General features: G+C 44.7%; 2 protein-coding genes across 10 annotated transcripts in view; one reads left to right on the plus strand and one right to left on the minus strand.

Annotated features, from left to right (window-relative positions):
* The first annotated feature begins 1,990 nt into the window (after positions 1–1,990).
* On the plus strand, positions 1,991–7,002 carry PDHB (pyruvate dehydrogenase E1 subunit beta). The gene is made up of 10 exons (XM_046661560.1): positions 1,991–2,077; positions 2,166–2,219; positions 3,512–3,619; positions 3,711–3,773; positions 3,877–3,912; positions 4,058–4,343; positions 4,766–4,876; positions 5,221–5,312; positions 6,028–6,169; positions 6,464–7,002. Exons 1-10 carry the CDS (start codon positions 2,036–2,038, stop codon positions 6,607–6,609), a joined length of 1,080 nt encoding a protein of 359 aa, XP_046517516.1. The 5' UTR covers positions 1,991–2,035; the 3' UTR covers positions 6,610–7,002.
* Positions 7,003–7,896: 894 nt separating this feature from the next.
* PXK (PX domain containing serine/threonine kinase like) overlaps positions 7,897–25,147 on the minus strand; it is a 68,006-nt gene continuing 50,755 nt past the window's right edge. The window contains exons 14-19 of one of the 9 annotated variants that reach the window (XM_046661549.1): positions 22,637–22,714; positions 22,019–22,105; positions 21,496–21,565; positions 18,420–18,479; positions 12,706–12,740; positions 8,662–8,784 (exon numbers count right to left, since the gene is read on the minus strand). In XM_046661549.1, the coding sequence (XP_046517505.1) occupies positions 12,724–12,740; positions 18,420–18,479; positions 21,496–21,565; positions 22,019–22,105; positions 22,637–22,714 (312 nt within the window). In that variant the 3' untranslated portion in view covers positions 8,662–8,784; positions 12,706–12,723. The other 8 variants (XM_046661514.1, XM_046661522.1, XM_046661495.1 and 5 more) reach the window with 8 other exon arrangements.

The following is a 25,147-nucleotide window of genomic DNA, read 5'->3' on the forward strand; positions in this document are numbered from 1 at the left end:
ACATTTTCATTCTAAGCAGGACCCAGTGTCGATGCAAATAATCCATAACCAATCTATAAACCAAAGCTGGGGGTGAGTTTATCATGAGTCAGGTCTGAGGACTATAGCCTGGGGGGCTTCCTTCCCCAAGGAAGGAAGCACACCAAGAAGTGGGGTATACAGAGTGGTTATGTGCTGTCTTGGAACAAAGAGCATATGCACATATGACAAGAATTCTCTCTTTGACTACTGTCACGAGATGCTTAGCCGGCACAGTAGGTCAGTGGTCAGCAGGTCAATGGTCATGAGGTAAGCACAGCAGGTTGGTAATTAATCCTTAGTTTCTAGGAAGAGATGCTTTTCCTTAAGGAAATGCCAATATAGGGGGAAGCTACATCCCAATCTTTAAGGGCATCATTCTTGTCTTTGGGACATTAAAAATGTTTAAAGCAGACACACAATGCATGTTCAACAGGCCACATCAGGCCCTCTGGAAAAACAAGGTAGGCCGAATTAGTTTTAAATCAAACGGCTTCCTCATATACGCCAATATATCCTATTGCTTTTCATTTATTTATCACCAGGAACCCCTGAGGGCTGACATCTCAAATTCAGGGGTTTCTCAGGGATGCTGCGGCTGTGGGGAAGTGCTGGGGTTTCCTGCCAAGGACTCAAGGGACTAGACGGTGGCACCAGGTGAGGGAGACATGGAAGGTCTTGACTCCATACCTTAGAGACTATCTCTCCATTTCACAGATGATGAAGCAGAGGCCCAGAGATTAAAGGCCATCTCTATGCAGCTGTCCCCAGATTTATATCTCCAGCCCTGTTCGGAATGGACTCTTACCTCCCACCTGCTCCCAGGCTCCACCCCTCCCCCATCCACTCAACAACAAAAAACCCAGTCTTCCTCAACCCTTCCCCTTCCCTCACGGCAATCCTGTTGATTCCAGTCCCAACCAGATCTCAACCCTGTCCCCTCCTCTTCACCTGGAAGCTGTCCCGTAGTCCAGCTCTCTCTCTCTGCCTAAGACTCCCTGGGGTCTCCTTGCTTCTGCCTTCATCCTCCACCTCCCATTCTCACTCAGCGCCCAGATCCTCTGATCTAGTCACGCCCCTGCTGCATCTGGAGCCCTCAGATTAGACCCAGACTCTGAGGTTGCAGACCAGCAGCACGCAGCCCACGGAAGGGCTCCGTTTGGAATGTCGTGGGGACAAGTGGGGACTGAGGGAGTCCCCAGTGGTCCCACCTGACCCCCAAGGGTTGAACTGAGACCAATGAGAGGAAGCTTCCAGAGGCTACCTCTAGTCAAGTGTTTGGCTTCAAACCGTCCTCTCTAAAGGCAGTGGTTGTACCCTCCTCCCCCGCGGGACCCCAACTTCTGCTTCAGGAAGCAAGGGGAGAAGTCAGACAGTCCTAAATTAAAATCCCGGCTCATTTAACCAATCTCTGCTTCAGTTTACCCAACTGTGAAATGGAGATATGAGTAACACTAATTACCTGAGACGGTTCCTGGGAGAATTAAATGAGCTTTACAGCACTTAACCACAATACCTGGCATGCAGCAGGCGCTTAATGCGCCAGGGAAAGCTCCTGTTCTCATTCTAAGGACCAACAGACAGCGCTATCCAGAGAAAACTAGGCCCGCTCATAAGATGGAAAGCTCCCCGTCACTACAGTGTGTGCAAGCGCTACTTGGTGCCCAAAGGATTTCAGCGCCTGCAGAAGGCTGGCCCTCCAGCGTCGAGTTCTGCTCCTTAGTGTCCGACTTCCGGTCCCCGCGCGTCAAGCAACATCATCCCGGGACGTGTCCCTGGCCTGACTGTCGCTGCCCACTCTCAATAAAGTTGATGGAAGTTGCCGGAGGAAGAGCGGCAGGACCAGCCCACGCGCCACCTCGGCCCCGCCCCTCGGCGGCTCTGGCGGTGCGGGGATGGGCGGGGCACGCAGGCGCCGCGCCCTGCCATTGGCCCGTGCCGGCGGGGAAGGCGGGGGCTGGCCCCGCGGCGCCCTGGCTGTGTTGTCATTCGGCGGCCGCTAGAGGACACGGTCAAGATGGCGGCGGTGTCGGGTCTGGTGCGGAGACCCCTTGAGCAGGTAGGCAGTGGCGCGCGGGCCCCGTGACGCTGCGCGACCCCTCCCCACCCTGCGTCCCCTCTGAGCGTCCTCTCTCTCTCCCCGCCAGGTCTCCGGGCTCCTGAGGAGACGCTTTCACCGGACGGCGCCAGCGGCGCTACAGGTAACTGGCCTGGATGCCGGCCGTGGCGGGGAGGGGCGGAGGCCGGGGTCGCGCCTGCGCCGTGGTGGGTGGGTGCTGAGCGGGGAGGTTGGCCGCGGGCCTTGGGTCTCCCGACTGTCGCATCCCGCGTGGGAGTGGTGCTGCCTCTGTGTTGGCCAGTCGCCCGTCTCAGCTGCATGTCACCCCCGCGAGGCTCATTGGAATCAGATGGGCGATTTGAGGAAACTAGCCTTGACGCTTCTTCCTTCACTCCCCTTTTTATTTTGGTAAAATACACGTAACATAAAACTTACCGTTTTAAAGTGTATATAGAGCGGCGCTAAGTACATTGACCATGTTGGGCAACCATCATCACCATTCGTCTCCAGAACTTTATCGTCATCCCAAACAGAAGCTGCGCCCATTGAACAGTAACTCCCATTCCCCCTTAGCCCCCCGTGACCTCTATGGTACTTCACGTGTCTACGGGTTTATCTGTTCTAGGTCCCGCCTATAAGTGGAGTCGTGCAGTATTTGTCCTTTTATATCTGGCTTATTTCACTTAGCTTAATGTTTTCAAGGTTCACTCATGCTGTAGCATGGGTCAGAATTTCATTCCTTTTTAAGGCTGAGTAATATTCCGTTGTATGCATATATCACATTTTGTTCATCCATCTGTTGTTTCCACCTCTTGGATTTGTGAATAATGCTGCTATGAACGTTGGTGTGCAAGTGTCTGAGTCCCTGCTTTCAGTTCTTTTGGGTATATATCTAGAAGTGGAATTGTTGGGTCACATGGTAATTCTAGATTCAACTTTTTGAGCACTCTCCCCTCTTTTTTTTTTTCTTTTTAACTAGAGAATTCTCCCAACCTGTGTAATAAAGTAACTCATAGATCCTGAAGGCAAAGTGTTTTGCACCTAGTGAATGCTCAGTATGTAGCATTATTTAGGCTTCCTTGATAGTTCTCTGCCCCACAGTACTCCAAGTGTGGAAATAAAAGAACGCAGTATACTTTCTACTTAGGAAACTGCCTAGGAGCTGGTCTGGCCAGCAGGCGGGTTTTTAAGCTTAGGTGCATATCAAGAAAAGTGTTCAGTAAACTTCTCATTAATGCCTCCAGTCAAAGACTGGTTATGTGTGATAGAAATGTTACTGTCAGAATTCTTTGAGCTGTTAAAGAGAAACCTGTCCTAGTGATAGCTTTTATATTGTATGCTGTGGGCAGCCCAGGTAATTATAAAGGGAGAGAATCTCAGTCGTATCCTAAATAATCCTGTGGCTTATTGACTGTTTTCCCATACCTGTGACAGGTGACAGTTCGTGAGGCTATAAATCAAGGTATGGATGAGGAGCTGGAAAGAGATGAGAAAGTATTTCTCCTTGGGGAAGAAGTTGCCCAGTATGATGGGGCATACAAGGTAACCAGGATACGTGAGAGCTGTACAAAATTGAGGTGGCCGTTTGCCTCCAGATACACTTAAAAGTAATGGAGTCACTGCTTAATTGTAGGTTAGCCGAGGCCTGTGGAAGAAATACGGAGATAAGAGGATCATAGACACTCCCATATCTGAGGTAAGCCTGCCATGAGGAAGCCAGCCTTTGAGGGGCATGTCTCTTACGGTGTACCCAGTTACAGTTTGTATGGATTTTCACTTGTTTGTGTCTTACTTTCTAGATGGGCTTTGCTGGAATTGCTGTGGGTGCAGCTATGGTATGTAATCCTCTTTATGAATCTCATCCAAGGAGATTTCTTTTAACGTGACCTTTTAAAAACATTGTTTGAATGTTGGAAAAGTGGAGTGGTTGTTTGCCACTCTTCATTGCTGTTTTTAATATCTGTGTTTTTTATTTGACAGGCTGGGTTGCGGCCCATTTGTGAATTTATGACCTTCAATTTTTCTATGCAAGCCATTGACCAGGTTATAAACTCAGCTGCAAAGACCTACTACATGTCAGGGGGCCTGCAGCCTGTGCCCATAGTCTTCAGGGGGCCCAACGGCGCCTCAGCTGGCGTAGCTGCCCAGCACTCACAGTGCTTTGCTGCCTGGTATGGGCACTGCCCGGGCTTAAAGGTGGTCAGCCCCTGGAATTCAGAGGATGCAAAAGGACTTATTAAATCAGCCATTCGGGATAACAATCCAGGTCAGCAGAGTGACCCTTGGGTCTCTTCTGAACATTAAAGAACTAAAATGAAATCTTTGCTTGGAAGAAACCATTAAAGACTTCTAGTTAGGCTTAGATATGTCGTATAATATATTAATGGTTTAGAGATATAGTAAAAATAGTAAAAAATGTTTCTCTTATTTCTGACTATAAGAGGGCCAATTAGGTATAGGAGACATTTCCTGTATACTTACAACACTGGTTTAACCTCAACAGATAAAATTAGGATTGACCAGACTACAAATATCAGTACCTAAATCGTCCTCAAGGCTGCTGGACACGATAGACAGATGTGAGGCTTCCTAATCAGCACAGTGAAACTTTTCACAAAATGAATGATAACGTCTTAGATACACTTTTAGTCATGTAGTTACTTTTGTTTAAATATTTATATTTTGCAGTGGTGGTGCTAGAGAATGAATTGATGTATGGAGTTCCTTTTGAACTTTCCTCAGAAGCTCAGTCAAAAGATTTTCTGGTTCCTATTGGAAAAGCCAAAATAGAAAGGCAAGGTAAGAGAATTTAGTATACATTTAAACGTTATTTGTAATCCAGCCCCTCTGTTTATGTTGGTCAGATTCACTCTAGAGGTTATTGCCCTTTACTTTGACTAGGAAATTATAGTAAGAGTTCAAGTTAAGAGTGGGTCATACCTGATTGCTCGTACACTTGTGCTTTTCTAAATCTCAGTTTGGTAGATTGGTATTTCATTTCTAGGAAGGCTGCCACACTCCTCATCTCACTGGAATGAAGCTGAGTTGAAGATTTTACAAGTGAACGAGAGCCATAGCTGGCTGCAGAGCGGTACAGTCTTTAGTTTCAACCTGACCTCTGATCTGTGACTACTTTGTTTCAGGGACACATATAACTGTAGTTTCCCATTCAAGACCTGTGGGCCACTGCTTAGAAGCTGCGACAGTGCTGTCTAAAGAGGGAATTGAATGTGAGGTGAGAGGACATTCACTTGTTCTTAAAGAATCAGAAAGGTTCATAAGACCTAGAAATAGGAGTTGGAGTTCTGTAACAGGTTAACTAGCTGTAAAATCTTGCTTTGTCACTCAGTTCTGCCTCTGCTTGAAGCTGGGGACCAACCTGCTTTTCAGACACCTAGCTTTTTACCACCTGGTTCTGGATGTTTTAGAATAGTACCTGCTTTTGCAAGTTTAGATACAACTTGGGAGCCGGAGGTTGGGAGAAGGGGAAGCTTAGAAGTCAGTGAGTCTAACCCTTTCATATCCAGGACCTACCACTTGCCAGTTACACTTGGGCAAGTTATGTACTCTAATAAATCTCAGTTTCATCAGCTATAAAATGGGAATAATACATTTTCTGTCCCGTCAGGGTGGTTGTGAGAATTATACTTAGTGTGGTGTCTGGCACACAGGAAGCAGGCAAATGTTAGTTATTAATTATTTTGATGAGAAGGAAGTTAAAGCCAAGGGAGGATAAGTGAATTCTGTAAGTTAACAGAGCTACTTGTAGTAGAAATCAAGATTTTTGTTTTAATTACAATTTCTTCTTTCACATTTTGTTCATGAATAGGCAGATTAGATTTTCCTAGACCCCAAGATTACTAGGAAAGAAAAAAGGAAGTGGTATTATGGAGATAAGACTCTATTTGTGATGCAGTGGCTCTGTAGAACTTACTGTATTATCTGTTTAGGTCATAAACATGCGAACCATCAGACCAATGGACATTGAAACAATAGAAGCCAGTGTCATGAAGACCAATCACCTCGTAACTGTGGAGGGAGGCTGGCCGCAGTTTGGAGTGGGAGCTGAGATTTGTGCCAGGATCATGGAAGGTATTTCAGAGAAACTGGCTGTAGAATAGTCAAACTGTAACAGACTTTGTGTACCTGGATACTGGGCAACGAGATCAAAAGCTAGGAGTGGCCAAATGACTTGAACTTTCACCTTGTAACCTTGGCGTTTTTCCTTTGGGTAGATGTGTGAAAAAGCAAAATCAGAAACAGTTCCCCGTAATTAGCATTCCTTTAGATTTTTCCCTGGTCCTCAGGCAGCCGGTTTTTGTGACAAGGGGGTAGTGCTCCGCTGGCTTTTCTTGCCTCTCTCTCAGTTGTCTCCTTCTCTTCTAGGCCCTGCATTCAATTTTCTGGATGCGCCTGCAGTTCGTGTCACTGGTGCTGACGTCCCTATGCCTTATGCAAAGATTCTAGAAGACAACTCTGTACCTCAGGTTAAAGACATCATATTTGCAATAAAGAAGACATTAAATATCTAGTTTGGACTTGAATGTCAAGTCATTGAGATTTAAAATATTTGCTGACACTTCACCTGGATTGTACTGTAAGACCTTATGATTCATAAACTTATCTCTAAAGCAACAACACATGTTTTTGTATTGGGAAGAAGTTTAAATGTGCTTGTATGTGGAAAAACTCTCCCCTCTCCTGCCCTTGACTCCAGGCTTTTTTTTGTCTGTTACAATTGCCATATTCTTTAAATAAGATTATTGTAAAATTTTACCCTCACTAGAAGGACAAGGTATGAATGTGGCAGAGTCCCAATGAAAGATATATCCAAAAAAGACAACTTATCTGTAAAAATAAAAGCATATAATCTACATTTACTCTTAGATTGTTTTGATAAGGAATAAAAGAATTCCTAACTATGACTAATTGTATTTTTATGTTCTTGAAATGAAATAATAAATGTGGGGTGGATGTCTTAAAATTCTATTAAGAAATGAGTGCCATCAGGAACTAATCACTAATCATTAATCACCTCAGTCGCATCACACAACAGGAACTTGTCCAGGCTCCTCAAATGCCCAATTCTAGCAGGGTGCCCTTTAAAATTAAAGCAAAATTCATGTCTGGTATTTTTCCCATTGCCAAAAAAACAGACATTCTGTCACACTGCCCTCTTCAGAAGTGGAGATGGAAAAGGCAGGTTTAAATTAGTCATAGAAGTGTACAACTGGTACCAACTTAAAGACCAAGATAGGATTGTTAGCTGTCATTAATTAAGAGGGAAAATACGACACAAAAGAAATAATAGAGGATAGGTGAGAAGCAAACTTTAGAAATACTGTATGGATCTATTCTTTATGTTTACAAAGGGTACTACGAAAAGTTCTCATTTAAAATATCCAGCCAAGCTACAGGCAACACATTTTCTTGACATGGTTTATTTTAATAAAAAATACAGCTGAACATTTATCACAGATTATGTGAACTATACACAATGACATTCTCTCTGCATAGTAACCAACACTGATGTGTATACTTGACTTTTTAAATGGATTATTTATAATCCTTTAAAGTGCAGTTTATTTAAGGTTTTAAGCAAATCATAGGATAAAGGATCTTTCTAATAAATGAGTAACATTAAAAAGGTGATGTATCTGGATAAATCTTTCAAAATTCTGAACTGATTTCTGTAGATGCCAAATTTACTTGTGTTGTAATAATAACCCCTTACAAACCACAAACTTGACTTAATTGCTGAAGATTAAGAAGATCCCCTAATTGGCAAGAGCTTTTTCTGATGTTAACATTTTTTGTTCAATACATTCTAACGAAAAGTGCTGAGTCTGGAGTAGTTGCTTTAGCACCCCTGAGCTCTGCAACCACAGTATTCCTGTTAGAGAATGTTACCAACTTGCCCCATTCTGTTTGAGGGGGAAACGAACTCAGGTGCTTCTCTGACTCAGTGACATAACTATGCTTTGGGCTACAGTGTTAATGTCTAAGATGAAATTAAGGGGGCAGAAATGGGAGCTTATCTAAGAAATAACCAGAAAATGCTTTAGAATAGAGAAATGAACTATAAGAGGAGCAATTCTAGGAGCCATCTGATGGGATGGGAGGGGTTGCAACACAAAGGCCATTAGCTGCTATGACTGAACATTGTCATTGTTTTTGTTTTTTTGTCCATTTCCTTCAGTTGGTGGAAATATTGATTCCAATATGCTGCTGCCCCAAAAAGATGCCCATAGGAGGATGAACAAGACTCCTTTAAAGTGGTAATAAAGGAGCAAAATATTTCTTAAGGCAGCAGTGCCAGCCTGACTTTATTCTACTTGAAGAATATTTCCCTCATGAAAAGCCCCTTAGATGAGCATCTGCAAAATAGTATGCGGCTGCACTGGCTCAGCAATTATTCATCCAGAACAGGGTACTTTAGGGGTTAAGGTGGGAGGAAAAAAAACAACTTTTTCCTCCCAGTGTAAACACGACGCTTTAGCCAATCTTAGGAGCACTGTGATCACAGGTTTCGGCTTTCCTCAAAGTTCCTTTTTGGAAATTCTGGATGGAGCTGAGTAAAGCCCCTCGGCTCACGCCATTCACAGCCTGGGGCGGGAGCTGTGTGGGCACCTCTGTGCTGGCAGGAGGCAAGGGAGCTGCTGGTGGTGGAGGCGGAGGTGGAGGAGGTGGAGGTAATGCGGACGTCCCTGCAGGAGAGAAAGGGACAGTCAGTGTCATCTCTCCAGATATCCTGTGCAGATGCTACTACGCAGTCCTGGGCAGGAGGGACTATGGTGAGACTGCAAAAGTTTTCCCTCAGAGGGACCAAGATACCCAATACTGTATTCTTTAAATAAAATACTGAACAAAGAAAGCTAGAAGCATCAAAGGTGAATTAAAGGTTGCTGTTTCTCCCAAATAATAGTCACATGTGTAAAGACTAAACAAATATCACGAATTACGTGAAACTACATAGTGACATTCTCTGCATAGATGAGGTTCTAAATCCATTTCCAAATTTAAGTAATGGTCCCCAAAGTTCCGCCAGCTATTTAGCCAGGTCCTGGGCAGCTCCACCTACTCCTGAGCTAGCAATTAAAGACAGATATCTGTATGCACACCTGGGCTACCTGAATATCAATTACTAATAAGGGACCAACAGTTCTCTAGCTGCTCCAAGACACACAATACTTGAAGGATGTGATTTAATATAAAATGACAAACCACTCAGGATTCTCAGCAAGGAACCAGCACTTGCTGGGTTATGGGTTCCTCAGGGGCATCCGTCTTGAATAATCATTTCCTATTAGGTTGCATTAAAGAAATGTAAAATGCTAATAATTGTTAGCAATGCCAAGCAGGCAGTAGAGGGCTTTCTCTCCCTGGCAATGGTATCCTCAGCGAGGAGTCTTCCTCGAGCACCCTTCTTTCCGCTGTGGCCCAACCCAGGAGCAGAACAGAACTGCACTAACCCTACATCTTTCTGAAGCATCAGGAGAGACTGAATGTCAAGGTCTACCCTAGTGAGCAAGAAGACCACACAGGTATCTGAAACTTCCCTTCACTTACAGGCACACAAACATTTTATAGTTTTGACTCAATGAATGAGTTAGAACAATTCAAAATAAACACTGAGTACAGAAAAAGCCCTGCCTGTGCCACGGAGTTAGCCGCCCCATTTCCTGTGAACCTTGCAGCTCTCGGTGACTCCACCTGTTTCTAGCCTTGCCCTCTACCCTCTCCTAGGGCTACACCTGGAGGACATTCTGCTGGGTGGTTTCCCCCCTAAACTGCTACCGAGCTGTGGTGCTAACAGGTAAATGTACCAGTCACCACTTGAGCTTATATGGATGAGTGGTTCAGGATCACCAATAAAATACTCAGGTAAGTGCATCCTTTTCACCAAGTGTGACAGGCAACAGTTGAAGTCTTATATTTCACGAAAATCACTTACCTTCCTTTACATCTTTACCCAAACCTAAGGCAGCTGAAATTAAAGAATCACACAGATGCACACACTCATGCTCTGCAATCTTGCAATTCTCGAATAATGATAATATAGCAATACAAATAAACATTAAATACAGACAAATGAACAAAATGTAATTTTCACTGGTTCTGTACAATAAAAAATAGCTAATGAATGAAGTTATATTATGTTCTATGCCAGGGTGAATTGTGGAAAAATATTCCTGGCTTTATGGTACAGGGTGACAAAGATAAAAAGGACTCTAAACCTGAAATGACTGCCGGGGTGAGAAGAGCAGGGAGAATAAGCGTGTGATACAAGCATTCCTCTGAAGGGGTGTTTGGATAGAGACCAGTGAAATACCAGGAGGAGGAAGACTGCCTCTGAAGGCTCCTGGAACTCAACTGCAGCACCAAGAGAGCCTGGAGGAGCAAGCGGGTACCAATGCTCCCTGCCCCGCCCTCCCCAGCACTCCCACCCAAGGGCCAGAAAAGGGCAGCAGGATCTGGACTTGACATCCAGGGCCCAACGTGTACCAGAATGAGCTCCAGTGTTTCTGCCTTCCAGCTTCGTGCTTTGACCCTGGCAGAAGAGTTACTGCGGGTTACAATGAGAAGACAGGCTCTGGGCTGCAAGAGCACTTGTGTTCTACTAAAGGGATGGAACTGACCATCCTAGACAAGACACCCCTCCAGACCAGGACTCTGAGAAGCTAGAGATGGGCCTCGAGGGCTGGACTTGGGTATGGTCTGCAGTCTTGGCACAGAACAAAACTGCTTGGCCCTCATGAGGAACCAACCCTTGACTTTGACCTCATTACCAGGCACTCAAAATTAAAAGTGCAAATTTACTATCGCAGTTTGGGAGTTGGAGGTAGTGTTTGGCAAATGGATCTTCATTTTCCAAGTAAAGGCTGAAATTGTTACCACTTTAAATGAATCTCTTTGAATATGTAAGTAGCGCAAATAAATACACTGTCCAAGTGCCACAGGGTAATCTGTGCCTGTAAAGTGAATGGGATGCTGAGGGCTGCGGGAAAGGAGAGACTGCTCATCCAAGGAGCAAAGAGCAAGGTCATCCTGATGTCCGCTCAAAGATGGCTGGCCCAATCCCAAAGGGCCTGTTGTCCCATGAGGTCCACTTTTCCTCACTGGGCCCATAAACTAGGGATGTCTTGATGTGTACGATTAGGGCAAGAAAGGTCAGAACTCAACTCACCACTCAGAACACACTGGAAAGGGAGAGGAGGTCCAGGAGTCAGAAGGGGACACTGGAGGGGTCAGGAACACAGACCCAGGGACTCAGTCTCTGACATAGGCCCCATCGATTTTTTTTTTTTGGCTTTGTCTTTTTGCCTTTTCTGTGGTCCACAAACTTTCTTTAAAGGTTCATTGAGGCTTAAGTTACAACACATTAGTTACAACACAGCGAGGGGGTCGCATGCTAATAAAGGCTAAAGTCAGAGTTGGCTATTTGGCCTGTGACCAATCTGGGAAGAACTGCCTAATGCCTGAGCTCCCTCACTCTTCAAATGTGAACGAACTCCTCTCCCGCAAGAGGCCTCCAATAGCCCTTATTCCCAGGCCACAGACAAGACCGGACAGAGTCCACACTAGGTTGACTGCTAACTGAATTCACCCAGCTTTGAAAAATATGGGCCTGCAACAACCCAGGACGAGAGATGCTCCAAAACAACCAATCTACAATTATAACCAGGTCAGTCTGGAGCTCTCCAACCTCAGTTTCTCTCAGACGAAACCCCTGAGAGCCAACTATCCCACCCTCCCCAGAATCCCATCCACCAAACCAAACGGGAAGCTGCAATCCAGTGGTGGCCCTGGAACAGGCCGGACTGTTGCAGCAAGAGCTTGGGTTAGATCTAAGGAGGAATGCCTTGCCAGAAACATCCTTGCCGGCCTCAAGGAAAGGACATCTGAGGGTCCCCTCACCTTGGGGCCAACTTTAACAACGGGCAATCTACAGGAGTCTGTAGGTCTGAGTTGCTCTGTGGTCCACACACAGAGATGGGGAGGCCACGTGACCACCAGACCATCACTAGCCCTACCAGCTACCCTCGAGAGGGAATGGAGAGCCATGACCCCTGGAAGCTGGCAGCCCAGCTCTTGGGAACTGCCTTTGCCTTTCGCCTCAGACAGATGAGGACACTGCACTCGTGTCCCAACTCAAGAACTATTAAGGATGCTTAAAAAAAGACCTGTTCTTCCCTATTGTCTGTTATAAAAGCCGGTAAGTTGTCCCCCTCTAACCAAGAACTCAACTGCCTAACACCTTTTCTCCGTCATCAAAGTAACAAGGAACCAACATTTTTGCAGCAACAGAACTTTGAGATCCTGGTTTCCAAAATTAAAATATACCAAAATGCCATGCAGTTGATTTGCAGGATTTTAGAGCTGTATTTTAAAACTAAAATCAGAGTGAAAATGAAGATTTTGAAGGTCATGATGAAAATGAGAAGAATGTAAATGAAGTCACTTGGTGCTTTTTAAAGATGCTGTATTTCATTTAAATGTTCAGATAAGGAAATTGTCTCAAATCTGCTTTCCCATTTGTTCACCACTTCAGTGATCTAGACACACTGGTCCTATTTCACATACAGAAACAGAGCATCTTTAAAGGTAGAGAAATCAGTATAGCTTACTTTACCGAAAATTCACGTTCAAAATGGTGCATGCTCTACTGAAAACAGCAAAGAGAGAGAGAGAGAGAGAGAGAAGGGACACACGTCATTATTCAGATTTTAGTGTCATTTAACCAAATACTAAGAGACAGTAAAATATTAGTCTGAATCACGTATTGATTATTCTCCCTGCCAAACTAGGACACACTTAACCACAAATGTACTGGTCTGTAAACACGATTGTGACCCTTTTGAACATGGCAAGCATACTAATACAGCAACCAGTCGCTTTCCTCTGCACATTCCTTTTTTTTCTTTTTTCTGAGGCAGTTAGGTGCTATTTTTATTTATTTACCAGCACAAGACTCCTGTCAGAAGACCTGTGAAGGTTTTACCTCTCCGGAAAAGTGGAATGGGTCCCAGGAGCGTACTCAGCCCTATTAGTGAATAAGGACAGTTTATCAAGAGGGGAGAAAAAGGAGAACTCACTATTTTTTTCCAAGCAAGTCTCTATAGTCTAAAGTGGAGACTTTTCTTTGTAAAGTTGAGAGGAACAAGGGCACAGGGCAGGTCTAAGGTGGGGCATGTGGCCCCTCCCCTGAAGGCTGCTGGGCTCTAGACGCTGAAGTAGGCAGTGAGCGGCATTAGTCTACTTAAGGCTCTAAAACCATTAAAAAAAGAAAAAAGCAGGGCAAATGTTTTTCCTATCTTCTTTTTAACTGACTAGATTTCAGGTTACACATGAAGCATGATGCTTTCCCCGTCAGTGAATCCCAGAGTTCCCAACAGACCGATCTGCCCCAGAGCCCAACGGAAAATCTCTTCCTCTGGGGAGAGGCCAGGAACTGAGGCCCCGTGGGGCAGCACGCAGGCCAACTACTTGCATGTAATGGCTCTGGGAGGATGCTGGGGACACTGCCCTGCCCCACCCCCATCCGCAGCAGTGACGGCTCCAGGAAAAGGCTCACACACTTGGGCTTGGAAGCGGGGGGAAGAGGGATGTGAGTGGGCAAGAGAGAAGAGAGCCAACACACTCTTCAGAGAAGCACTGCAGGGCAGACCTGTTCCTCCCAAAGATGGTGACTGACTTGTGCATGAGTGGGTTTTGAGAAAAAGAGGCAATTCTTATGGCCAGAGATATGGATTTTGAACCTAGAATAGCTTTCAGACTTTGATTTGGCTACACAAATTCTGGAAACTCCAACATTCTAAATAAATTCATCTCTTTTTGTGCCTTACTTATTCTTAACCTTCTGTCCTGTTGTTCAAGCTCTCGGGCACTCTGTGCACGTAAGGCCATTTGCCCATCTCCAGCTCTCCAGACAGGACCTTCCCTCCCTCTCCAGTCATCTGTACAGACTGGGTTTTCTAAAAACTGCCAGCTCTCTCTCTGCAAAATTATTGCTTAAAATATACACTGCAAGCAAGACGGGCTAGAATTCTCTTCCAGGGCATTCGTAACTTATCCCTGACAGTACTTTCTGGCTTATCAAGCCTTGTCGTGTACATTACCAACCTAATAAAAACCAGGAATTCTTTTAAAAGACAGCTTCAAAGAATGGAAATTACTTTTCCAAGGTCACAGCAGACAGCGTCAGAGCTGTGACCCAAGCTCAGGGTTTCTGACCCTACTTTCAGGGTTCTTTTCATGCCAGCTAAGCGCAGTATTTCACAGCACAGCCCTGCAGTGCACTGGAGAGCAGGCACTCAAGCAAAATCAGTGGGCTGGCTGAGCAAAGACAGAACCGGGTTTGAATCCTGGCTCTGGCATCCCCTACTTGTGTGACCTTGGTCAGAGTCCTTTACCCCACCAGAGCCTCAGTTTCTTTGTCAAATGGAGCTATAATAGAATCCATTATCATTGGATAGGAAGGTATCCATGAGGATTAAACGAAACAATGAGTATAAATCACGTAGAGCAGTGCCTAGCACCAAATAAGTGCTCAAAATATGTTAAATATGATTATTAAAAACAGTAACAAGAAGAATTTAGGGTCTCCTGCTTTCTTAGCTTTCCCAAAATACTCTTTTGCAAACCTGTTTGAAAAACACACACATACACACATACACATACAATAGCAAGGCAACAAGCTTGTCTGCTCCCAAAGGGAAGGTGGGAGGGGTGTCTGCATGTAGCGGACTGGGACCTTCTAAACCACTCAGCTCTATAAATACAGAGTGTAAACACTAGTTGGTGACATTTACCGTGAAATAAGTCAGGATAAAGAATTTTAAAGTTCTTGAAAGAGTGACCTTCTGGAGGCAGGAAACATAACCTTTAGCGGAAAAGAAAGTGCTAGGAATATTCTCACTGAAAAAAAGAGTTTTAGAGAATCCCGCCCCACCTGATGGAATCGCCAGCAGACTTAGGGAAATAACATTTCTCCCATCCACTTGGTAAGGGCCTTGGGAAGGGGTCCCCTGGCAGAGAGGTGCAGTCAGAAATGGGAGAGGCCCCAGCCCTCACACAAATGCTGGAAAGGGCTCATGAGAGTAAGACCCCTTCACTTTGAAACATCTGTCACTTCTGCCCCATCCCAAAAGTAACTGAGCTTAGGGCTACCCTCAGCTACCATGAATGTGCTTAAAACTGACGCTTTCGGGAAGAAAGGCAGTGCTGTCGAACTGAACTTGCCTAAGTTGATCTACTGCTGAGCAAACTGCCAAAGGGCAGGGTCCACCATGGAGTCAGAATATGCTTGACTAGAAGGAATGGTGAGATGGTCTCCTCTAAGTCCCACTCTTTTGCCTTTTACAGAGGAGGTGGCCAAAACTCAGACATGGAAAGTGACTCATTCAAGGTCTCCCGGTAACTAACAGTGTACCGGGGTCTTACTGTGTGCCAGGCGCTGTTCTAACCCTGTATGCATGGAACTCACCTGATCCTTGTAATAACCCAACTAGACAGGCACTCTTATTATCCTCACTGACAAATGGGACACAAGAAGGTCAAGGGTCCCAGAATTAGCAACCCTGAGGTGGCCCTCAAGTTTAGGTTCCCCGTCTCAAGGCGTAGTTCCCAAGGGCTCACAGATTGAGTTGTGTTTGAGAAGCTATCTTTAGCAGGAATTCTTTTTTAATACTAGCTCTTAAAAATGAAGAATTTTCCTTCATTTTCTGAGAAAATTGCATTTCATCCCAAAGCTGGAAGACACTATCCTTGACTTAGTTCCCAGATAAATCATAAACTTGGCCCAAAGACATAAATTGGAGTAAATGTGATTCCAGCAACAAGATGGGCAGTGTGCAGAGAGGCAGCAAGAAAGATGAGACCAGTGAGAAGCCCGGCCTCCTGTCCTGCAAGGAAGGACCAGTCTAAGCAGGGGCTGACCAGCCAGAAGTTGCCACCCCTAGGCTGACAGTCTTGCCCTCCCCCAGCAGAAGCCTTGAAGGCAGAGCAAGCCCAAGCAAATCTACCCACAAGAATTTACCGAGCCTTTCCCAAGGATACAGTAACATGACGCTACTAGCTGTTTGTAGCTCCCTGATGCCTTGCACAGAACAGAAGCTTGAGACGTTGCTCATTGGTGGACAAGTTCTTCAGGCGGAGATTTTCTATTTAAGAATGGGAACTATTTGGAGAAAAAATTACCACAGTCAAATCCTGAGGAAAGCACTTTCTTGAATTGTGTCTATCATTTCGGAGGTCCTGGCAGGCACTGAAACGGCTCCACGCCAGCTGGGGCCTTGTCTGCCTGTTCATCTCTGTAACCCAGGGCCAAGCAGAGCGCCTGACACACAGCAAGCTCTCAGTAAATGCATCTTGAGTAACTGAACAAATAAACTCACTGTGGGTGCCCCGTTTAGGGCCTGCAATGCCAGGTCGACAGGCAAACGCTATCACTTTTATGAGATGCATTACAATACAGGCCCAGCAGAGGTCAGAACACAGTCTTTGGGGCTGAGTCAATAATTCCACCAACAAAACATTAAAGGAAATAAAGTATTTTCAGGGAACCTCTCATCTTTGCCAGGCATTGTGCTTGGGGCCTCACATATGCTTTTTTCTCTGAATCCTTACGACTCCCCTTCAGGACAAGTATTATCCAATCCACAGGAATGCCCCCTACTGCTCCCACTCACCCCAGAGAAGTTTTTCCAACATTGACTCTAATTACAAAAGATTCCTCTTTTTCTTCTCCTCTCGTTCTAAGATCACCACATCTCATGCACCTGCTACTGTATGAGATCGCTCCCATTCAAAACATAGGCAAATTAGAGGAGTCACCCCAAAAAAAGGCAAATAGATTGTGAATTCCCCAAGGCATTTAAAAATGAGAAGTTGCATTAACGTCCCAGGACCACATCTAATGTACATAGCAAGGTGCTCTGTACTACCAAACAGACCTCACTTGTTAAAGGAGGGTTTGTGGAGGCTCACCATTAATTCTCTCCAATTCCTTTAGTATGTCTAAGTGGTGTGAAGTTAATATCTTCTACAAAATGGCTCAATATGATCTGGGCAGTGGATGTCCAGAAATTTCTGATCAGCCTATACAGGTCACCTCTACGAAAGACAGAGAAGTCTATTTTCTGTCTTGATCAATATTTGGGAGCTTTCTTGTAAAATCTGCCAACACAGACAGGAAAAGAATATCATCCCCATGAGTAGCACTTTGCTACTCAAAATAGGCCCTGGCCCCACACACTCCGCAGGAAGCCTCAGCAACCATCCTCAGCCAGCAAGGAGAGACTCTCGCCAGCCACAAGGAAGTGGTTCAAACTGGTCCCCTTACATCTGCTTGCCATTTCTTTAGGAAGGTCAGTTAGAAGCATTTGGAAGCAGTTGGGTAATATTCTCGGCAGCTCCTGGGTACCGCCTTCAGCCTTAATGAAAATGGTACCGTCAACCCATAAATCAACCCCAGCCAATAACTCTGCCTTCAGACAGCTGCAGCAACTCTTCCACACCCAGCTGACAAGCTCTGAACGGCAGAACCAGCTTCTCTGAAATGTAGAATATCTGGTTTATTTAGGAAGTGAAATGAGATACGGTACCCCAACGTGGTTTTTATGGGACTTGCAAGTGATTAGGAGAGAGATATTAGTCCAAAAAGGAAAGGAGGAAACATGGCATTATGAAGCCACTCCACAGAATTAGGATTATTTTTCTAAGTACTCCCTGAGATAAATTCTTTTTAAATTTTTCAGACAAAACTCTACCTGATTTAATTCACAAAGGCAAAACGAATGCTAGCCACAGAAAGATATTCAGATGATTAAATGCATTGCCGAGCACAAAAGAGCACAAAGAGTTATCAGGAAATCAGAAACTCGGTGGTTATTTCACTCCCCGACCCAGGCATTTAACCAGTTTTGCTCTGTGACAAAACTGACACTATGGCCAGGCTCCCTGAGGAGAGAGTCCCGGCAGGACAGGGCCCCTGGGCAGCAGTGCAATCAGGTTGTTCAGCCAAGCGTGTACCGAGATGAGTTCTGATCTGAGAAGCCCTGCACGAGGCTTTCCAGCAGAGAGAGCAAGCTGGAGGCAGAGGGTGGAGAGTGGCCCTGAAACCAACTACTGTGTTCCCCATGAAATCTGAGTTTGGAAACCCAGACCCTCAGCTCTCCCAAATGACACTGCTCATTTGCATTCCCACTGGTTTCTTGGGAGAAGGCTGGTCCTACCCAACCCCTGAAATGCTCAGGCCAAGGTAAGAAGAGAATGAGCCCCACTCCTCTTCCTGTTGGTGGAGGGAAGAAGGGAGGCAGGTTACTTTGCCTGAATCACTAACCTGCTGTAGAGGGTGGAGTTGGTGATGATGGAGATGTGAGAGGTGAGCTGGCCCCGGATCCTGCTAAGAGAAAATACAGAGAAACCCTCATGTGGACCAAAGAAAGACATTTGGAATTTGGCCCAAACTGGGACCCACTATTGTCTGAGACTCTGCATTTGGCTTAGTGTGTGGACCTGGTGGTAAAAGGTGAGGAGGGTCAGAGGGTTCAGATGGCCACAGGCTTCGACCCCAGTGCAGGGTATGCTCCCTTCCCCAGGCCAATAGAGGTTGATCGCCTCCCACTGCTCCCCACAGCCTGCCTGGTCTGAAAACAGCTTTGTACAATCAATGGCCTATGCAACTGGCTGGAGTATCTCTTCCTGACACAACCCCTGTCTCTGGGTAATGAATGACAAATGACAGTGCCACAGCAGTACAGGGAACAGAGAGGTGCAGAGCAGTCCAGTGGAGGCCTCCCCAAAGGAAGCGAGAGTTCCCCACAGCATCCACCCAGCAATGCTCTCTGTAGACATTCCATTTTATTAGCAAGTACAGTCAATTAGGTAAGGTCAGCCTATTTTGAGGATTTCCCAGGCCCCTTTTTACCTGAAATTCAGTAAACACCCTTATTTACATTAAAACAACGTGCATATTCCCATATGTTGAATGCTTTTTCTGGAGCTAGAAACCTTGTTATATCTCAAATATTCCTGGAGCCACCCCCGTGGCTGAGTGGTTAGGTTTGTGTGCTCTGCTTCAGCGGCCCAGGGTTCACTGGTTCAGATCCTGGGCACGGATCTATGCACTGCTTATCAAGCCATGCTGGGGCGGCATTCCACATAGAAGAACTAGAATGACCTATAAGTAGGATATACAACTGTCTACTGGGGCTATGGGGAGGGGAAAAAAAAAAAGAGGAAGATTGGCAATAGATGTTAGCTCACGGCCACTCTTCTTCACCAAAACCGCCCCCCCCCAAAAAACAACAACAACAAAAAAAACCCCAAATATTTCCAAGTTCTTAGCATCTCCTCAGAAATCCCCAGAACATATCCTCCTGGCCTGATGTGGACGTAGCCCCATGAGCAGACAGAGGTTCTGACATAATCCCCTTCCCCCACACAGAGGTCCTATCAAGGGGTTAACCAAAGCTCCAGCAAGGACTGTGATCAAGCCCCTGAGAAGCCACTAGCTGTTCTGGGGAAGCCTCCAACCATCCCCTCACGCACTACCCACAGGACATGTTGGGCCTGGCATGGACACTGGGCACGAGGAGAAACGTCTTAATTAAACCATACCTCCCTCCAGCTGAACACCTTTCCACTATTTGCAATATTCTCTCACCTCTCTATAAAATATGAGAGGTGTTTTACTGAAAAAGGAGGTAAAACTCAACCCATCCTGTTTTCATACTGCTTTGTAGTGCTAACACAGATCCTAAAGCAGAGAAGATTGAACTTGTGATTCCAGTGGGGTCTGGAGATGATCTGTACATTCCCATCAACTGCCATTTGCTTTCCTAAAGTCCTCGAGGGCATGGCAGTGTCTTGGAGTCCTTGGAATCCCACCTGGCTGCATTTGGCACAGAGCCTTGCAGGCAGGCAGGGGCTCAGGAAGGCAGAGAACATAGACCCAGGCTTTCTCTGCTTTATAAAGAATTAGCCGCTGGACAGTTAGACATGCTGGCTGGAGATATGAGTCTCAGCCTAATGATGACAATGGCCATCCCATCAACCATGGAGAAAACAGACCTCCAACTCTGCAATTACCTGCTGGCCACAACAGTCTCTAGCCCCTCCTCCTGTCACAGCCACCATCCCCAAGGAGACTGCCTTGGTCCTCATTGGGACCTCCAGGGTCTGGGGCCTCCCCTCCTTCTCTTCCCTTCTAGCTCTGTGAGTCCTTCTCTGGCTTGACTCTGCAGGCAATGGTGTCCGCATGATTCTCACTCTCCTGGAGTCTATGATCTTCTCCCATCCCAATTCTCCCAATTTCCATCTCCACCCACGCCACCTGCATTCTCTGGCTGGGACTAGTCTAGCCCTTAGGTCTTATCTACCCCTTGTATACTCTTTCTCCTCATACCCCCAGCAGACGTCCTCACTAGTTTCACTGAGAAGACCTGAGAAGGCATAAGCTGTGAACACCCCCAGTTTCCTCGCTTCCACTTTTAAACTCCTCTGCCTCTTCAATTGCCCCTTGTGTGTCCTGCCCCCAGGAAGAGGTGGATGGGCTTCGTCCTAGGCTGAGATAGGCAGCTGGGCTCTTGATGCTAACCCGTGGGTCTTCTAACCCCCACTGCCCCATCACTCTCTCTTTTGCATCTTCAGCTTCTCCCTCTCTACTAGGTCCTTCAGTGTATGCAGTATATGTACTAGTGCCTGACAGTGTATGCAGCTATCCCTCAACCTAAAAACCTCCCCTTCTCTTGTCCCTCCTGGGTTAGGCCAAAGCTGCCTGCGTTAGGATGAAACCTCCCCTTCTCCATGTGGAACTCTACTTCACAGATTCATAAGACAGAAGAACTGGAAGGCCCCAAAGGATCACTCAATCTGGCCCCGATTTCCAAAGATGGGGACATTAAGGCCCAAAGCCAGTGGGGCTGGGCAAGGGGCAGCCAGGAGAGGCAAGGAGGACAGCCAGCTCAGGACAGTGCTCTCTGTACCATCTTGGCCCTTCTGAAATGATGCTTTTTTGCCATCCCCACACACTATCGAGTCCTTCCGTTAGTCCACGCAGGAGGGCACACCCTTCTACCACATGAGGACCAGAGCAGAGGGTCGGATTTAGTCATGTATGCTCTACCGAGGCCCTGCATCATAAGTTGGGTTGGTTTTTCTTCCATGGCTAATGCTCCTCTGTGGTTGATCAAGTATTGCTACCAGTAAAGAGGCTAGGTTACCCAATAACCTTCTAGCACTTGAGTCCTGTGAACCTGTGAATGTGGTCTCAATCCTTCATTAGGAACACAGTTCTTTTGTTCTCTACATTCATTACCACTCTGGCCAGTATCTGGCCACCAGAACCCAAGAACTCTTGACTCCTGGTCCTGACCTTTGGGACCTCGCCCTCACTATAATCCATAATTAGTTACCTGAATTATTGGAGTTGCTGTATTTTGCTGAATGCTCTTCGCTATTTTCAACAGCAGATCGTTTTGACTTCTTTAAAAATAAAAAAGAGAGAGAGAAAAGCAAAGAATAACCACACTGAAGCTGGGAGTTAGAATAAAAATATTTTCCAGGTACACAGTTAAACTAGCTACACACGAGGTCATATGTGGCCTCATAACTTAATACAGTGAAGAAGTCACAAGCCAAAACCAAAGGGGGAAAGAAAACCAAGAATGCTGAGTTTACTATCTCAGGCCGATCATTTCCTCCAATTACATTAGGCCATAATCAGCGCAGCAAGCCAGAAAACTATATGGTCCATTTCTCCGCTGACATTATGTGGCTCTTTTTTAGAAGCTACAAACCAGTCATCTGGAAATAGTTTTAGCTTTTAAGGAGATATAGCACAAAATCTGTCATTAACTAAATGCGCACCATTAACCTAGAATTTTCTTCAAATGTAGTCAAGAACTCACAGAGAGAATTCAGAGACACAAGGCTTACCTTTCGAGCTAAAATCTTTCTCTTTTTTCTTTCTTCTTCAGATCCATGGTGAGACTGAGCTCTTCTCAGTCTTCGATGCTGGTGGATCTTTAAGAGACCACAATTCACCACAAATGTAAGCATATCCTACACTGATGAAAATCTCTAACATATTTTGCCAAATCAGATTATTTGGATGAAAAATCTTTCCTTGCTCAGCCCGTCTGCCTCCAGGCGCGAGTCTGGATGTCTGGCAGAAGACTATGCCAGAGGATAAAGACCTTTCTCGCTTCCCCCAGTTCCTTCCTGCCTGTCTCTCTTTTACAGGAGATGAGCGTGATCCCCGGCATCTTTAGAGCATGGACCATGCGTGCCCTCCTCCACCTAGCCTGCCCTGACCATAGGGGATCATGCCCTTTGTGGACATGTTTGTTTCCCCCCAGGCTGAGCTCCTTGAGGGCAGGACTGTGAGGTATTCAGCTGTCTCAAGGCACTCAGCCTGGAGCCTGGTACACAGCAAGTATGCAAGAAACGTTTATGGAATGAACAATCAATTAAAAGTAAATTACTATGAATACCACGGCAGAGGATGCAGACAATGAGAGATCAAAGGTCAGTGAGGAACAATTAGCAACCTACCTGTTTCTGTTCTTCAATTAGTCTCTTTTCTATACATTCTTTGGCAATTTTCAATGCCTCTTTTAACTTTGTGGGAATCTGAAAGAAGTGAAAGTACATAATCTATTGAGTAAAATGGCTGGAGATTCTCTCAAGTCCTGGTTTTAATGAAGGAGCAGCTGGTTATCAAGGAGGAGGACATCTGGAATGAAGTCAGTTACAAGCTGTCCACTTGAATCCTATCCTGGCCACTTCCGGTATCCCCAACACACTCACTTCATTAGCATTTCTTAGCAGTGAACATATAAAACTAATACATAAACAAAGATGATATATGTTTCAAATATTTCAAGTAATTCTCAAAGGACCCTGAATCACCAAAACCATCTTGAAAATCAAAATTGGAGACCTCACACTTCTTGATTTATTATTTATTACACACTTCCTGATTATATTAAAAACATACTACAAAGCTACAGTAATCAAAACAGTGTGATACTGGCATAAAAACAAACACTTGGACCAAAGGAACAGAACAGAGAGCCTAGAAATAAACCCTCATGTATATGGGCACATGATCTTTGACAAGGGTGCCAAAAGCACATAATAGAGAAAGGACAGTTTCTTCAACCAATGGTGCTGGGAAAACTAGATATCTACACGTAAAAGAATGAAGCTGGACCCCTACCCTATATTATATACAAAAATTAACTCAGAATTGGATTGAAGATCTAAACCTAAGACTTAAAACTATAAAAGTCCTATAAGAAAATATGGGGGAAAGTTTATGATTTTGGATTTGGCAATGATTTCTTGGGTAGGACACTAAAAGCACAGGTAACAAAAGCTAAAATAGACAAATGGGACCACACCAAACTTAAAAGTTCTGCATATCAAAGGAAACAATCAACAAAGTGAAAAAGACAACCTATGGAATGGGAAAAAATAAATCATATATCTGATAAAGGGGTTAATATCTGGAATATATAAAAATCTCCTACAACTCAACAACAAAAACATAAGTAACCAAATTAAAAAATGGACTTATAAAAAATTAATTATACCACAATAAAGCTCAAAAACAATCAATCAAAGGAAAAGAAATGGGTAAAGGACCAGAATAGACATTTCTCCAAGGAAGATATAAAAATGGCCAAAAAGCATATGAAAAGATGATCAACAACTCTAATCATTAGAAAATGCAAATCAAAACCATAATGAGATATCACATTACACACAATAGGATGGTTACTATCAAAAAACAGAAAGTAAGAAGTGTTGGCAACAAAGTGGAAAAATTGGAACTCTTGTGTACCAGAGGCAAGAATGTAAAATAGTGCAGCTGCTGTGGAAAATGGTATGGAAGTTCCTAAAAAAATTTTAAAATAGAATTACCATATGACCTAGCAATCCCACTTTTGGGTATAGATCCAAAAGAATTGAAAGCAGGATCTCGAAGCACACCTCATGTTCGTTGCAGCATTATTCACAACAGCCAAGAAGTAGAAGAAGGCCGAATGTCCATCAAGAGATGAACGGATAAACAAAATGTAGTATATACACACAACGGGTTATTCAGCCTTAAGAAAGACGGAAGTCCTATCAGATGCTATAACATGGATGAACTTTGAGGACATTACCCTGAGTGAAATAAGCCAGTCACAAAAGGACAAATAGTGTATGATTCCACTTATATGAGAAATCCAGAGTAGTCAAGATCATGGAAGTAGAAAGCAGAATTGTGTTTGCCAAGGGCTGGCGAGGGTGGGGAAACAGGGAGGTGTCGTTTGACAGGTCTAGAGTTTCAGTTTTCAAGATGAAAAAGTTCTAGAGATCTGTTCACAACAATGTGAATATACGTAACGCTGCTGAACTGTACACGTAAAAATGGTTAAGAGGATAAATTTTACATTATGTTTTTTATCATAATTAAAAATCAAAAATATATAAAGCTTATTGGAACACACATACAAATTCAAGTGATTATAATATTTTATAACTTCCCAGGGATTTTCTCTGTGAAGAAATTTCACAAGATTAAAGCTTTTTCCTGCTGGAAGATACTCTTAACAAAAGCCTGGTGTCTTCTGAGCCTGTCATTTCTTAATTTATTAGTTTTGCAAACCATGAGGAGTTCAGTCTTGGAAAACAGACACCTGGATCATTTAACTCTATTATTCTTTAAAAATTTAAATTTAAAAAAGTTTTGAGCAGGTAATACAGTCATATGGTTCACAACTCAAAAGGTATAAAAGGATGCACACACAGTAAAGAGTCTCCCACCTGGCTCCCCTCCATGGAGGCAACCAACGTCACCAGATTTTGAGTGTCTTTCCAGAAAGAAAATGCATGCACAAGAAAGTGACAGTGGTTTTTAAAACTACATTGCCTGTGCTGCACAGACTCTCCAGCTCAGGGGAAGAACAGGTCTGATAATACTCCCTGGGCTGGACTCTCGGGTTCGGGGAGAACATACTTATTTACAAGGCTGCAGGCATTTCCTGAGGAGTTTCAGTGAAGAAGAGACGAATT

This window comes from Equus quagga, chromosome 1 (assembly GCF_021613505.1).
Source record: "Equus quagga isolate Etosha38 chromosome 1, UCLA_HA_Equagga_1.0, whole genome shotgun sequence".
NCBI classification, from domain to species: Eukaryota; Metazoa; Chordata; class Mammalia; order Perissodactyla; family Equidae; genus Equus; species Equus quagga.

Bases quoted from the DNA above. Each gene is read 5' to 3' on its own strand.
- PDHB (XM_046661560.1), top strand. From the start codon at position 2,036: ATGGCGGCGGTGTCGGGTCTGGTGCGGAGACCCCTTGAGCAG. The intron at 3,774-3,876 runs GTAAGCCTGCCA...CTTACTTTCTAG, and splicing joins TAGACACTCCCATATCTGAG to ATGGGCTTTGCTGGAATTGC. The intron at 4,877-5,220 runs GTAAGAGAATTT...ACTTTGTTTCAG, and splicing joins AGCCAAAATAGAAAGGCAAG to GGACACATATAACTGTAGTT.